This window comes from Taudactylus pleione, unplaced genomic scaffold, assembly GCF_031769625.1.
Source record: "Taudactylus pleione unplaced genomic scaffold, aTauple2 ptg000152l, whole genome shotgun sequence".
In the NCBI taxonomy this organism is placed as follows: domain Eukaryota; kingdom Metazoa; phylum Chordata; class Amphibia; order Anura; family Myobatrachidae; genus Taudactylus; species Taudactylus pleione.
This window is the reverse complement of record NW_028284554.1, coordinates 2562337-2579107: the sequence shown is the minus strand read 5'-3', so window position 1 is coordinate 2579107 and position 16771 is coordinate 2562337. Positions and strand designations below refer to the sequence as shown.

Sequence of the window (16771 nt, the reverse complement as noted above, 5' to 3'; positions counted from 1 at the left end):
CTTCTGCTGTTTCTCTCATCATTGGATCCCATAGTATATTCATGTGAACTGCTACTACCCTGAGTATTAAGACCAGGTGGCCACCTAAGTACTGGTGATCATTTATAGATCTAAGTGGCTGTTAGTGGCGGAAGACCTCGCTAGCTTGGGTTCTAGGGGGTTCACACAAAATGAGCTTTGGGATTCTTAACACATATAGTACAAATTCACTGACAGGTCTTCTCGAGGTTCCCCGGGTTATGTAGTAAGTGACACTTACAGCCATGGCCAAAAGTGCTCCATCTTTAGATCTTTAGGATTTACATAGAGCTTATGACTACAGTATATAACATCTGTGGTCTCCCACATGCTGCAATCACTCCTGCAGCATTCTGAGTGTTAGTCCACAGCCACTGTCTCCTATTTTGTCCAGCGCCTGTGCACAGGCATTAGACCCAATACCGTGGTATGTCTTGAGTGTGCAGTAAACGCGTCACGAGTGTATATTCATTTAAAACTTTCACATTATTTCACATAATCACATAGCAACACATATACATATTTTATCAGAAATAGTGGTTAGCATGTTGTTCCGCCGACGTACGTTTCACAACTATTTTTTTCAAGGCTAAAAAAACACACTGATCTTTACAATGAGTCAGCAGAACATGCTGCTGAGGAGGTCGTCTATTTGATTATTCTATTTTGTCCTGTGTTTGCAAGTTGGTTTGATGGTGTATTGACTTATATTTGTGTGTTCGACCAAGTTTTGCAGATCTAATCCTGTTTTTACACCCGTGTTTGCCTTTAGTAAATCTCTGTGTTTGAAAATCAGGGGGAGCTTGCACGTGAATGTAATCTCAACAGAACACAATTCCAAGTAAATATAAATAATGCTAGAAGGTTGTAGGAGCATGTTCACTTTATTTGATAAAGATAAAATAGCAAATGACCTTAGCATTTTAAGTTTAGACCAAAGCCTATCATATTTACCGATTATTACATTTTAGACACAAAAAAGTATGTGATTTTCACGATCACAAATTAAAAACATATACTGACTTTAATAATATCAGAAATGTGTTTAAACACAAAGAATAACATTGATAAACATATATTAAGTTAATATCAAGATAGTATTGAAGCTAGAAAAGCATTAAAGCTAGAAGGTGCCAGTAAAAACATCTTGTACCTAGATGTCTATATTTTATGTCGACATTTTGAATATGTCAATATGTCTACATACTCAAAATGTTGATAGTCAAAATATAGTTAACTGCACATACAGTAGTTCAACATGCAGTCAAAATCTAGAAATTATGAAAATTTTGACATTGATAATATAGGTATGTCTATATTTCTCTCAATATAAAAATATAGACATGGTCAGAATGTCAACCTTGAAAATATACCCATATGTATATTTTTCTTGTCGACATTTTGACCATATCAAAATGTGAACAATCATGCACAGTGCTCTTACCTTAGTAGGCAAAATGTGGCACTCTAGCTGCTGTAGAACTACACATTCTAGCATGACCTGCCACAGTTTTGGTATACCCTAAAAGCAAATCTGTGGCAGGGCATGCTGGAATGTCTAGCTCCACAGCAGCTGGACTGCCACAGATCACAGATCTTGCTATGAAATTTAGGAACATCAGACAATGTGGCTGACATGACAGGATCACTGTTTGTGCATGTGCAGTGCACTTCTATCAGTGGGACACTATCTTGTACATATGTCCATTATCACCATTTTGAATTATTTTATCTATGTCGACATTATAACTTTCGACATTTTCACTTGTCTACCTTATGACTGTCAACGTGTATTCTTTTCACTATCTTTATTTTGACAGGGGGTACATTTTAACTGTTGACCTAATGACCCTGTTGACCTTATGTCCATGTATACATTTTGGTTGTCAACATCTTGACCATGTCGGCATTATGTCAGCTGACAATTTGGTGTCGACCTTATGATTGTCTATATTTTCATTGTCTTATTTTTGACTACATACCATTATCTACTGTATGATAGACAGATGGACAGACTAGTTTCTATGTTGTAAATTGGTACTCAACCTTACCAAGAAGTCTCCTGTAATAACCAGTGCTTTATTGCTGCCCAATTCTCCAGGTATTTTTATATCTCTCCCTCTAGACTGGTTCTCACAATTTATACCACATTCCAGAAGACATCTAAACAAAGACAAGAATTTAGATTTATGGCAAGAAATGTACTGTGTGTGTATATATATATATATATATATATATATATATATATATATATGCAAAAGGAAGGAGAGCGCACATATAAGTATATTGAAAAGATAATTTACTTAAAGAATCAAGCTCACATACATTGAAGATAAAATTAATCAGCATCACCACTCAGCCGCCACGATAGCACCAGCGTCTCCACGACATAAGCGTCCACCATGCGGCTGATGGTTCCACAAAACAAAATACTATTCAAAGCAAAACACACTGGTACTGATTCTGAGTCTGATGCAATGCTAATATTCACGCAAATGGTCAATGTATTTCAACTGTGCAAGCACATAAGTCACTAAAAATGTACACAGCTCATGCGCCCCACTCTGTGCCCGCACAGGAACAATTGAGCTGCACAGTCCTATAAATTTATGTACAGGTCATTTCTGGGCTATGACTGGGCAATGCCTATTCAGACATGCAGAAGAGATGTAGTGACATATGGGTCTGTTATGAGAGTGTCGTGGGCATGCTGTAGAGCTGCTTGCGAATCCAGATGCTTAATTGTCTACAGTGGAGGCCATGCTCTGACAGAGATTCTGCACCTAGCACAGGGCCGGTACAAGTTTCGATAGTGCATCCAATGGGTGTCTAAAGATGCACAAAGTGGGCTTCTCAGTCCTTGCACATTCAGATGCATGGATGTACATCAGGGAAGGGCTTGTAGTGGGATTTAGCATAAAGTTGCAAAAGAAGCACACACAGGGCTTCATTGAGAGGTCTACGACCGCACGGCCGCCTCGATGTTTGTCCAGTGCGCATGCACACGAGGGAGCCGGCTCCTTCGTGCGCATGCGTGAGACCCGCTACGACCGACAGCGCCGGTCGTAGTGGGTCTCTTTCCAAAGGGGGCGAGCTGTCGATGTTGATTGACAGCTCGCCCCATTTGGAAGGCGGGCCAGGGGGTGGCAGCCCAAACGGAGGCATTCCCATGGGGACGCCTGCCGTTTGGGGGAGGCCCCACTGACATCACTAGTGATGTCAGTGGAGAGCTTCCGGCTCTGACAGAGCCAGAAGCTCTCCGGGGCTTACGACAAGTGAGACCCTACCCTAGGGTCTCGTCGTAAGCCCCGATGGTCGCGATGGTCTATGACCATCTGCGCTGTTCTGCACTGAGAAGTGGTAGCTTTTGTTAGCTGCTGCTTAGCAAATGTATCATCTAGTTGACTTGTTAATCAACTGATTTCATACCCTGCAATAAACAATGATTTCAGTGACATAGAAAAATAACTGTATAGAAAATATACCAGAATCACATAGGCTATGTTGAGAGCAAGACAATTGTACCTATGGGTACAGCCATAAAAATAAACAAATAGAGTTGCCCAGCAAACTAGAAATCAACTCCCTTATTGAAAGCAAAATTGTAGCATGTGGTAAAAGATCAGTTATTAAACATAATAGAAGTCCCAAACACCTCAGGAGAGCCAATCAATCCTGGGCCTGGACCTTCGATGCCTGGCCCTGATGCATTTTGCAGTTTGGGAATATTTAATGCAAATTCCACCTCTGTAAGAACCAGTTTTGGGTGCTATGTAAGCATTGTGGGTTTTGGGCTTCATGCTCAAGATTATGCAAACACATTCCTTTCCAATTGGGGTGACTATGTCTGCTGCTATAATGGGTGACTCGGTTGCTAGTATTAGGGAACTCTGTCACTATATGGGAGTTATTTTAAATATATTAGGATGAGTGAAGGTCAATAACGTTGTACTCTATGATTTTGCTTACCCCTCATGTATACAGCTTGTTACTGTTAAATGAAAGGGCTGGAAGGGATTTTACCTGTTTGTTTTTCTTAAATTGGTTGGTTTGCGGCTTTCTTAAACTTCTAATAGGTTCCTTGGTTTAAAACACTTTGTTCGACTTTTGGTTTCCAGAAGCACATGATAAACATATTTTCCCTCACACAAGGGATTGTTGGTTGGATTTCCAAAGCTTGGCTTAGGCTAGTTTTGTGGGTCTGTTGCTGGAATGTACCTATGAACTTAGGGTTCCTGGGCATTTTGGTCATTTATTTGAGAGATACTTTACTTAGCAATTATCATGGATTGAGGGCCTGACATAAAAGTAGTTTGGTCTGATATCATTCCCTAGAGAGCAGTGTACAGATGGGAGGAGCAGATATTAATTCAGTGAGTTTTGTGTCTGAAAAGGGGGGGGGGTAGTGATGCACCACATGGTCCAGCATTGGTATGAGAACAAAAGGAGAGAGGCCTCACAGCTATGGTGCATGACCTGGTGTCAGACCAGAGTTCCATTACTCTGGAGGCATGCCCAGCACTTTTTGAGTGCTCCCTAGCTCACCCATGTACTATTTAGATGATAGGGGAAGGTGCACAGCATTTATTCACCTGCTTAGAGTGCTTCCCAAATCTTTCCCCTCTACTGGCCACTGGTTGGGAGGAGGACAATGTCCAAAAAAAGGAAATGCTCTGCCAAAAGCAGGATGGCTGGTGGGTATGTATATTTGCCCTATATATTACTTCTATTTCCATTTATGTCCAATTTCAGCCATTTATGCAACCTTGCAGTAATTTATTCCCCTTGTAACATTACCCACCATGTAATCATGAGCCATTACATCTCCACATATTTTTGTACAACTTCTAGGCCCTAACTTAAATTTACTGTACTACCATTTTCTTTGCAACTTGATGAGAAGAGACAAAGTGACTCCCTCTTTTACCTTATTTCGCTCTCTTCCACAATCTCTATGTCACTGGAAAGAAGCTTACAGGAATATGCTATGTTGACGGCAGTCTCTGCAAAACAAAGAGTGCATTATTTGACAAATGTTACAAATTTCAAAATGACAGATGCATGGTTCAAAACTACTGATTAAATGATTTACACTGGTGCATAAAGACGTCAGCCAGTGAATAAAGGAATCCGTATGTAATAGCCGCCGGTTCAAATCCTGACATGAGAAGCCCGACAGCAGGAGATCCAGATCCTGACTGGTAAGTACGCTAGCCCTTCCCTCTCTCCCCCCTAACTCTAACCCTCCCTTAGGGTTGCCTAACCCTAAAAATCCTGGGGTGGTGCCTTATCCTAAATCCCCCACGGGGGTGCCTAAACCTAACTCCCCCTTCCCGCACCCTAAACCTAACCCTCTCGGGGGGGCCCTAACCTACCCCCAGGGGGTGCCTAACCCTAACCCTCCCAACTAGGGGTGCCTGACCTTAACTTTCCCCCCCAAAACATAAACCTAACTTTTCTACACTCCCTAAACCTAACCCTTCTCCCCCCCTAGGCTAACATTAAGGACACCTCGGACTTACCTAATTTGGGCTGTCGGCCTTCGGCTTTCCGGCGTTGGAATTCAGATGCTTATCTGAAGTCCCCCGTCTGGCTTCTCGTGTCAGGATATAGACCGGCGGCATTTAGTCCACCAGTCTATAAACTGCATCCTGTGAATACATTTGTGGAACAGGAGGAAGCATTTGCAGAGGAGTGGAAGTTTACAAAATACGCAAATTTTGCAGAGTGACTACTTGGACCTGATTCAGAGATGGATGCTAACGCCACCGCAGCTGCGATTTCTATGCAGGGGTTATGTGAAAATGATGCAGCCTCTGGGATTTCTATTGAGATGTCCACCATTGCCTTCCAAGTGACTACATACAAAGACAAAGCATCCATCGCAGGAGACCACGGAGCCATTTTTACTGTTTACAGGATCACAGTCGCAATACACTTTCATTTGAGTCACCACCCCCTGTTGTAACCCACAAATAGTCCCTACCTGTCATTCTGCCCAGGTTCAAACACACTGTGCACTGCAGGGACATGGGTGAGTTTTTCCCAATGAAACAGACAAATTTACTAAAATCATGTTTAATTGAATTGTGTTTTCCAATAGTATACAGTATGGAATCGTGTTTGCAAGTAAGTTCAGTCATGTTTGGACTGAACTGAATCGACCTGCCTGTGAGCTGCATGTTCAGCAGAAGCACTGCACAGATTTGCAAGGTAAGGTGGGGTCCCACCTGCCAAAGCATTCTCCAGCCCCAAACTGGTCACCCCAGCCCTGGTATTCTTTTGAAAGTGAGGACATCACAAAAAAGGGGCCCCCCTCCTGAGGACAACCAAGGGCTAGGGTGAAACCTTGGCTCTTCCTGGCACCCCTGGTGGTGGTCGGTGCAGGGATAATGGGTTACAATTAGTAATAATACTGTTCTTCCCAGGGGGCCGCTCTAAAAAACCAGCGTCCGGCTCTGATTCAGGGCCTCTGTGAGAAAGCAAAAAGAGGACTGTCTCTTAGCTTTTCTCCAGTGCATAGCGTCATCCGGAGATGGCATTATGTTTTGAACAAACCATAGGAAAAATTTTGCTTATCTTATCTATATAAATATTGTTTCTGCACAGTCCCCGTCAAATCTATGGGCAGAATTGTGAATGATAAGATGAAAAGGCAGAGAAATCAGTGACTTTTCTTTTTCATAGATATATATAAATGAAATCTATACTTTACAGCTGAAATACTGCAGATGAAAGGCATATGGCTTTATTAAATAAACTAGGGATGTGCGCTGACCCCCGTGTTTTGGCTTTGGTTCTGGTTCTCCCCTGGTTTTCGATTTGGATTGGTTTTCCAAAACCTCATCTCTGTGTTTTGTTTTTTGGTTTTGGTCCTAGATTTTTTCTTAAAAAATCATAAAAACAGTTAAAATCACATAATTTTGGCCTGTTTTTGTTCCTACAGTATTATTAACCTCAGTAACATTTATTTACAAACAATTTTGACCACCTCACAATATAAATTTTTTCATCTACTGTAGTTAAGGCCAAAAGGTTGCATCGAGCTAGCTGGCTGACTAAGCTAAGCGACACAATGAGTGGCACTAACATGTGGCAGTTCAGCTTCCAAGTTTCAACACAGAAACAGTGTGTTATACAGTGTGGGTTGGATATGCCAATAGTGCACTTACTGTGACAGCAATGTCGGCAGTGCGGGGTACTGGAGGTGTCCTCAATGCAAGAGTGCCAGTGGTGTCCTCAATGCGGAAGTGCCATCAGTGTTGACAGCGTGGCAGTGTTGGCAGAGTGGGGTCCTGGCAGTGTCCTGAGTGCCTAGTGCCGGCAGTGTCAGCAGAGCGAGGGTGCCAGCAGTGTCCTCAGTGCAGGAGTGCTGACAGTGTCGGCTGCACGGGGATGACCTCTGTGTGGGAGTAGCGGCAGTGTGTGGTTGCTGACGGAGACCTCAATACGTGGGGCAGTAGTGCGGGTGTGCTGGCAGTGTCCTTAGTGCAGGGTGCCGCTGGTGTCGGCAAAGCGGGGGGTGCCAGCGATGTCCTCAGTGTGGGGGTCCTGATGGTGTCGGCAGTGCATGGGTGCTGGTGATATCCTCAACACAGGGTGCAAGCAGTGTCGGTAGCAGGGGTGTCGGCAGCAGGGTGTGCCGGCGGTGTCGGAAGCGGGAGTGCCAGCAGAGTCAGGCAGCGGGGGATGGGCAGCATCTTCTTTTCCTTCCTGTGCCCATATTAAATAGGCTTAACGCTGATTGGCTGAGAGCCGTGACAGAAGGCTCTCTCAGCCAATCAGCATTAAGCCCGCTCAATACAAAACCTTGACGATCCGACAGCGAGATTGCAAGTTTTTGTCTCGGAGAGGGTTCGCATGGGTTCGGTTCTCTGGGAACCAAACCCGCTCATCTCTAAAATAGACCCATAAGTTTGGTAAATTTAACATGAAAATGTACCTGTCTTATCTCCTGTCAGCATCCAAATCTTCATATTCCCATCTCTCAAGAGCTGGATTGTTTCTGGAACACCATTCTGTAACTTGTCTTCGATACCAGTGGCACCAAGTAGCTGAATGGAAGAGATTATTAGTCTTTCAGCTGTTTGCACATGATTGCCATACTAATGACTATGATAAGGAGAAGACACCTGAGAATTGAGGTGCAAGTGCAATCTAAGCTATTTTTACTCATACTTCCCAGCAGTTACATTAGTTCCATGTGGCAGTACCTGCATTATCACAGTTTCCCCACTGGCAATCTATAGCTAATAATATGCATTTATTATCTTTAATTTGTCACTCATGGGTCCTGATATTACATGGATACTCCCCATTTTGTCCATACTACACCTTTAACTCACTATACTTTATTTTAACATACTTTAAACACCCAATGAACCCATGTTAAGTGGATACGTTGTGAAATTATCCTATAAGTGCATTACAGTACTTTGAAACCTATAATGATATACGAGGCAACTTTTATAGGTTCAGCAAAGTTTGAATCACATTAGTATCCTGTTTTTGAAAAAGAAAAGAAAAAATTATGGGACCACTTCATGACATATTATTTTCATGGTGTACATATATGGTTCATATATTTACTATGTGAATAAAATGTATATTGTTAACTACAGTATAAGTGCATGCTATTGTGTTTAGAAGCCTGGCTGACAGCCAATCAGAACAGTGGGCCTGATTCAGAGCCGGATGCTCTGATAAGAGCGCTCGCTCTGAATCAGGGCCCTCCTACCTCTTATTGGAGCAGCCTCCTGGCCGCTCGCATGTGGGTGACCACCCACAGGTTATGCGAGTGGCCAAAAAGATGGTCGCGATGGTCAAGACCATTGCAACTATTGGCCTTGCGACGAGACCCTGCGGTAGGGTCTCGCTTCCGCAAGCCCAGGAGTGCTTTAGGCTCTATCAGAGCCAAAAGCACTCCCACTCACTAGTGATGTCAGTGGGAACGCCTCTGTCTGGGCAGCAACGCCCCCGGCACGCCCACCAAAGGGGGCGTGCTGTCAATCAACATCAACAGCACGCCCCCTTTGGTGCGAGGCCCATAGCGACGGCTTGGCCGTCGCTATTCGGGTCTCGCACATGCGCACGACGGAGCTCCCTCTGTCGTGCGCATGCGCACTAGGGCACCATCGACCCGCTTGCGAGCGCTCAGCGCTCGTGAGCGGGTCAGAATCAGGCCACGTGTACATTCTGATTGGGAGAAGGAAGGGGAAAGGTTGAAGAATACAATAAACAGATTAATAGTTACATCCATGAAGTCAGCAGCATTGACAAAACATGCAATATTTGCTATTTAATTGATCTACTTTTCGCATGATGCAGAGTTCAACTTACATAAATTTGTGTAGCATAAATTATTCAAATTCATTCTGTGTATACCCTCAAAGAGAATGGATGCATACTGTATGCCCCAATGTAGACTTGTGTAAATCTGGCACATGCATTCCCTTACAACTGGAGAGGCAGAGAGGGAGAAGAAGGTAGTACACATGGAAATGGAGTAAAGTAAAGGTGTGTCCACGCAATGCAGACATTTATAAGCACATAAATTATATATGCCGAGAAGGCATACAGTACTTGCTACCAAATACACACTGATGATGATGAATTGGAGTAAACTAGGTACATACAGTATGTTGCCAATGAAGTCAGACAAATCTCAAGATGTGTGCAGCTCTCTATATGGGAGATAATTCACTAGTTTTCATGTGATTTACATCATTTTGCGTCCAATTTTGCATCAACCACTTATTATAATACTGCTTACCTAATTGACTGTGGACAGTGTTTATGGATAATGTATGTGCAGAACCAAAATCAACTACTTTTTATTCACTCCTGTGCTATTTATCTTATTTCATGGAAATACACTGGACACTAGGGGTGGGCAATTCGTGCCACAACCAGGTCATAATGAGTGACACCATCGCTGTCACATGGCTCCTGAATTTTGCTTGCAGGGTGCCTGGAACGGCACCCTGTAGCCTAGAGAGCCACCAAAGAGCCCAGCTTCTTCCTGGTCCTAGTGGAAGGAGATTATCATGAACAACTGTCAAAAGATGTGTTTACAAAGAATCAAGCATTACACATAGTAGACTCCAGGTGGGCCTGGGCTCTCTCCCAGTCTGTGCAGACAGCTTGTGCGCATATGCAGTTTCACGATCTCGCACATGCGCACAACTTAACAAGCAGCCCAGGCTTCTAGGCACTGCATCACCTGCAGATCCTTGAAGCCAGATAAGACTGCCGGTATAACATTACAACAATGTTAACAAACTCCAGCCTTTATCATGATGTAAACCTATTGACTGGCAACATCATGACCATTGACTCCCTTGAAAAAGTATGTACTTTATATCATAGCGTAAACTTGTAGCTTTTGGATATATATACAGTCAGGTCCATAAATATTGGGACATTGACAGAATTTTCAGATTTTGGCCTCTATTCACCACCACAATGGTTTTGAAATGAAACAAACAAGATGTGCTTTAACTGCAGACTTTCAGATTTAATTTGAGGGTAATTACATCCAAATCGGGTGAACGGTGTAGGAATTACAACGGTTTCTATATGTGCCTCCCACTTTTTAAGGGGCCAAAAGTAATGGGACTATCAACTCAAAAGCTATTTCATGGACAGGTGTGGGCTATTCCCTCATTATTTCATTATCAATTAAGCAGGTAAAAGGTCTGGAGTTGATTCTAGGTGTGAAAACAATCCTAAATCTAACTTTCACTTTTTAATACTTTGCAGGCAATTACAGCCTGAAGTCTGGAACACATAGACATCACCAGACGCTGGGTTTCATCCCTGGTGATGCTCTGCCAGGCCTCTACTGCAAATGTCTTCAGTTTCTGCTTGTTCTTGGGGCATTTTCCCTTCAGTTTTGCCTTCATCAAGTGAAATGCATGCTCAATCGGATTCAGGTCAGGGGATTGACTTGGCCATTGCATAACATTGATCAGCTCAGTCTTTGACATGTTAAGTGTAAGAAAGCGCTGGGACATCCATGAAGAGACAGCAGAGAGACAGTTGGAGATACGGGTAAGGAGCGAGGGGGAGAGCTCAGGGGTGGAAAGGTAAATTTGAGTATCATCAGCATAGAGATGATATTGGAGGTCAAAGGAGTTTATGAGTTCACCTAAAGAGGACGTATATAGGGAGAAAAGGAGAGGTCCAAGAACAGAACCATGGGGAACTCCTACTGTCAGTGGAAGTGGGGGGAAGAGGAGTCATGAGAGGACACAGAGAAGGAACAATCAGAGAGGTAGGAGGAAAGCCAGGAGAGGGCAGTGCCACGTAAACCAAGAGAGTGAAGGATTTGCAGGAGGAGAGGGTGGTCTACTGTGTCAAATGCAGCAGAGAGGTCAAGGAGAATGAGCAGAGAGTAGTGGCCCTTGGATTTGGCAGCAAGGAGGTCATTGCTGACTTTCGTGAGGGTAGTTTCAGTGGAGTGGAAAGAACAGAAGCCAGATTGAAATGAGTCAAGGTGGGAGTGTGAGAAAAGAAAGGTGGTAAGGCGGTTATAGGTAATACGCTCAAGGAGTTTGGAAGCAAAAGGGAGAAGAGAGATGGGTCGGTAGTTGGAAAGTATGTTAGGATCAAGGGTAGGTTTTTTAAGAATGGGGGAGACAAGGGCATATTTGAATGCAGAAGGGACAGTGCCAGGTGATAGGGAGAGATTAAGGAGGTGAGTAAGATGGGAACAAGCAGAACGAAACAGGCAACAGAGGAGATGGAAAGGGATAGGGTCAAGAGGGGAGGTGGAAGGAGGGGAGGACCGGAAGAGGGCCATGACTTCCTCTCCAGAAACAGGGGAGAAGGATGCCTGAGTTTGTGAGACAGAAGAGGAGGGGTGGTCAGGGAAAGGAGGGGGAGGAGTGCTGAGGGTCTGATGGGATATGATGTCCTCACATATGGAGTCAATGTTAGATGTAAAGTAGGTGGCAAAGTCAAGGGCAGAGAGCGAGGAGGGGAGGCGAGGAGGGGAAGGGCAGAGGGGGGAGTTGAAAGTGGCAAAGAGACGCCAGGGGTTTGAGGACTGGGAGGAGATGAGGTTCTTGAAATATGTTTGTTTGGAGAGGGACAGGTCAGCACTGTAGGAAGAGAGAATCAATTTGAAATGGAGGAAGTCAGCCTTAGAGTGTGATTTTCTCCACTGACGCTCGGCAATTCTTGAACACTTTTGCAGGTATCTGGTGCATTTGGAATGCCAGGGTTGTGGTGTAGATCTGCGAGGGTGAGAAGTTCTTGCTGGGGCAACAGAGTCAAGAGCAGAAGTAAGTGAGGAATTGTACAGGGAAGTAGCTTGTTCAGGACAAGAGAGAGAAAGGATAGGGGAGAGAAGAGAGTCCATCAGGGAGGAAAAAGCAACAGTGTCAGTAGCCTCAATATTACACTTAGTAATGGTAGCCTTAGGAGGTAAAGGAGGGGAAGGAGAGAGGGATAGGTTAAAAGAGAAAGGGTGATGGTCAGAAAGGGGGAATGGGGAATTGGAGCAATCACAACGGTGAGTAAAGACCAGGTCAAGTGAGTGGCCACTCACACGGGAGGGTGATGAGGTCCATTGGGCGAGACCAAATGAAGAGGTGAGGGTAAGGAGTTTAGCTGCAAAGGATTCTTTATTAAAATCACCTAGGATAATGGAGCGAAGATCTGAGGAGAGAAAGTGAGGGAGCCAGGAAGCGAAGTTGTCAAGGAATTTGGAGGGAGAACCAGGAGGATGGTAAATGACAGCTACTCTGAGGTTTACTGTTTGGAAATGGCGTATAGCATGAACCTCAAATGTGGGGAATGTAAGGGATGGTGCTAGTGCAGCTAGTTGCACATGCAGCCAGTTCTCCTGTGTCTTTAATCTGTGGAAGTGCTGCCTCTTTCTACATTTATATATATATATATATATATGCATTGATTATCTGATGTTGAACATAATAAAATAAGATATAAACATATATGCAGTTTTTAGAGTTGGTGTTCAGCGGTAGCAGTAGCAAACCCTTTTTTTAATCATATTTCTAATTCTTAAAACACGTTCCAGAAATAAGAATTAATTAGTGAAATAATTTCACAAATGAATAAAATCAGTATCTGAACACTTATCCTAAGTGTGGACGCTGCTAAACATTTTATACCAACTTGTAACGGCACCTTTTATTATATAGAAAAACGCATTGCATTAGGATACTGTTCATGATGGTTAAAGTTAATGATGAATTCACTTAGATTGGGTTTAGACATATTAATATGAATGGGAGTGTAGAGAATAATTTAAAGCTAGGGTATACAGTGATTAATGAGGTCCCCTATTGCATTTAAGATAATAGTATAATATAATATTTAATAGAATGAATAGAGTTGATCATGAATAATGCACCAAACATGCTTATTACATAACTGAATAACTGGATAGCATAACACTTCTAAGAGTTTATTTCTCACCAGAGAAGTTTATAAAGGTAATTATGTTAATCAAGGGAAATGCTTTAGAAGTAATTAAAAGTAGGTGGGTTAATTAAATGGTTAATACTAAATAATTTTTTATTAGATCTTAATCAATCATAAATGCCAATAGTGTAAAGTGTGAAACTTTGATATTATTCCTAACATATTAAATTACAGTAGGTTATGATTAATCAGTTAAATTATTTACTTTTGGAGTTTGGAACTCTTTAGAACAAATGAGTGGATGTTGTATATTAATATGTTATTCTAGCTGTGTTAATATTTTTTTTCTAATAAAATATAATTTAGAATGTTAAATTAAATATTTTAGAATACAAAGTTTACAGGTTTGGTTTTAAATACTTAATATATATATATATATATATATATATATATATATATATATATATTAGGGATGTGCAGGCTCGGATAGGTTCGAGTTTGCACGTGGAGTTCGGTTTTTTCCCTCCAAAAAAACGGAACTCAGAACGAGGCAAAACGTCATCTTACATGGACGAACATCATCATTCCTGGACAAAAGACCAGGAATGATGATGTTCGTCCATGTAAGATGACGTTTTGCCTCGTTCTGAGTTCCATTTTTTTGGAGGGAAAAATCCGAACTCCACGTGCAAACTCGAACCTATCCGAGCCTGCACATCCCTAATATATATATATATATATTACATGGAAAATTGATGTCCGGTCAGACTGGATTACAAATCCTAGTTGACAAGTCTTTTAATATGATGTGTTCTGTCCCGGTGATGGCTCCACTTAGTTTTACAGCTATCAACTGTTATTTTCTTTGTTTAGATTATATATGTTGCTCAAGTGAGTAGTAGAACTGATGAGAGAGTTGGTGGGGGCACAGTACAAATTACTAAGGCCCGGGCCTCTGTAGGAGCCAGGGACTAGGGGAGATGTAACCCCGCTGTCCTGTGATGCTGGTACCATTCCATACTGTACATTGCGGGCACCAAATGTTCTGATTATTTATTTAGATAATTGCAGCAGGGCATGCACGGTACGATTTTCTCATCTCTAAACTGCACACCCTAAAGGTAGAGAGTATACAGTACCTTTCAGCTGTAACCTGCTTAAGTACATCAAAACTCATCAGCACCCTATTTAAACCTGCCCCAGAGACTAGCTCATTGCCAGAACAATGTACTTCTTCAGATGAGGATCATTCCTTGGTCAGGGCTGTCTTAACAGCAGTGTGGGCCCTGGGAAAAGCAATGGACTGGGGCCCCTACCCACCCATTTACGGGAAATAAATTTAACTGGTCAATAAAATTAAACATTTAGATTTAGTAGTACTTTCAACAAAATCAGTCAGACATTTGATAAAAAAAATAGAAAGGTTTGGCTGACCCTAGCACTTACTAAGTATACTGTGTCTGGGTAAGTGATAGGCTGCAGCTGCCCAAAACAGAAAAGTTGTGCAATCTTTCCAAAATTACATATGTAAAACATAGGCGCTGGAGGTTGCTCCTGGTATCCAGAGGAGTGGAGTTGGAACTGAGAAGCCTTCCCTTGCAGTCAAATCAAGTACCTGCAACTTTTTTGTCCCCACAAGTAAATACAGTAAATGTCCCACAGCAGCACTGGAGAAAGGCTGCTGTGTATAAGCAGTTGTGTCTCTCACACTTCCCCGTGGCTTATTGCTCAGCCGCAGTGCAGCCCTTATCTTTGCAGTGTGGGTGGATGCGTACTCCTGAGGCTGGGTCGTGAGTCCGAGTCGGGACAGAGACAGTTGCAGAGGAGGCAGAGACCGGGTTGGGTCCTGCAGGTCCAGGAGTCTAGGCGGCACACAGCAGCAGCTTTCAAGGCAACGCAACACATCAAACTGTCTGGCCTGGGCGGAGCTGCTGCTGCTCAACCAGTCAGCAGTCGTCTCTCACACTCAGAGAGACTCTGGTCTGGTGCCGGCGGAGGAAGTGGAAGGACGGAGGTGAGTACTCGTCACCCGGGGGGGGAAGGAGCGGAAGAATACATTACGCCAGCTTTCATTTATCAACTGGCCACGGCTGCATGGGGGCAAGTTGGTGGGCCCCTAAAAGCTTCAGGCCCAACAAGTCCAATGGAAGATACAGCCCTGTCCTTGGTTCTGGGCTTCAGTTGTTTTCAGCTCTGTTCTTGTATTTCTCAACAACTGCTCCTGTTTTAATCAGTGCCTTTTTCTCAATAAGAACTCAATTTACATCAAGTGCATGTTCCTCATTATTAACCCTGCATTTACCTAAATTGTATGTTTCTACTGCCAGAGTTCCATTTACACCAGTGGCTAAATGTAATAGGGTCGGAGTTTTGAAAATGTGTGAGTACAGAGCTATACTCACACATTTTTAGAACTCACCCTATGTAATAGGGTGTGAGAACATGAAAACTCACATGTTTCTCACACCCCTGCAGCTGATAATGGCAAAACTCACTTCCAGATGTTTTCACATGGAAAGCATACAACTTGGCCAATGTAACAGAATGTGAGTTTTCAACTCACACATATTACTTACTTAAAACTTGCATAAAAAATAGACCTGCAGGTGCGAGTTATAGAAAGGCAAGCACAGATCAGTGTGATCCGTGCATGCTTCTGTGTGAACATACCAAAACATTATCCCCTTGGCCTGGGTTGACTATCGTGGGATGATAATGCTTTGTTTAGGGACCGCAGGAAGCAGGTCCCATGGCTGTGGCATTACACCACCACTAGAAAGAGTCAGGTGCTTGTTGTGGCCTTTACGGGGTACCTCTACTCATTTTGTCCCTCATATTTCCACAGCCAGGACTGGCTCACTGAACCTGGTGCTAGTTGATGAAAACACGTGGGACCCCTACATCTTTAGTCCCCCATATATTCACTGGCTCAGAAAAGCTCAGTGATAGTTGTGTTTTTAGGGCCCCCCCTATTATTTTAACACTGATATGTGCATCTGTGTAACTCGCACCTTGTAATGAAAGTTGCATTACAAGGTGCGAGTTTACCCACAGTTTTAACTCGCATTCACTCGCATACGAGTCAAGATGGGACCCTAAGACTCACACCTTATTACATTTACGAGTTGCGGGACAAACTTGCACATTCTAAATGTGTGAGAACTCGCAACCTATTACATTTGGCCCCAAGTGTCTGTTTCTCCACAGCTACCACAGCCACCAATTCATCCACAAGCACTCCATTGGTGACATGTTTCTCTGTTTTGGTTATCTGATAGCCAGCTAGCGCTGAGTCTCAGGATCCATTTCCAGTTCTGTATATCAGAATGCAGGTTCCAGGTCTGTGCACCTGTAATCAGCT

General features: G+C 43.1%; 1 protein-coding gene across 1 annotated transcript in view; it reads right to left on the bottom strand.

Moving 5' to 3' along the window:
• The window catches only part of LOC148522184 (phospholipid-transporting ATPase IK-like), a 295966-nt gene that overhangs the window by 63362 nt on the left and 215833 nt on the right, over positions 1-16771 (bottom strand). The window contains 3 exon segments of the mRNA XM_088474278.1: positions 2070-2181; positions 4946-5021; positions 7961-8072. Of these exon segments, the coding sequence (XP_088330404.1) occupies positions 2070-2181; positions 4946-5021; positions 7961-8072 (300 nt within the window).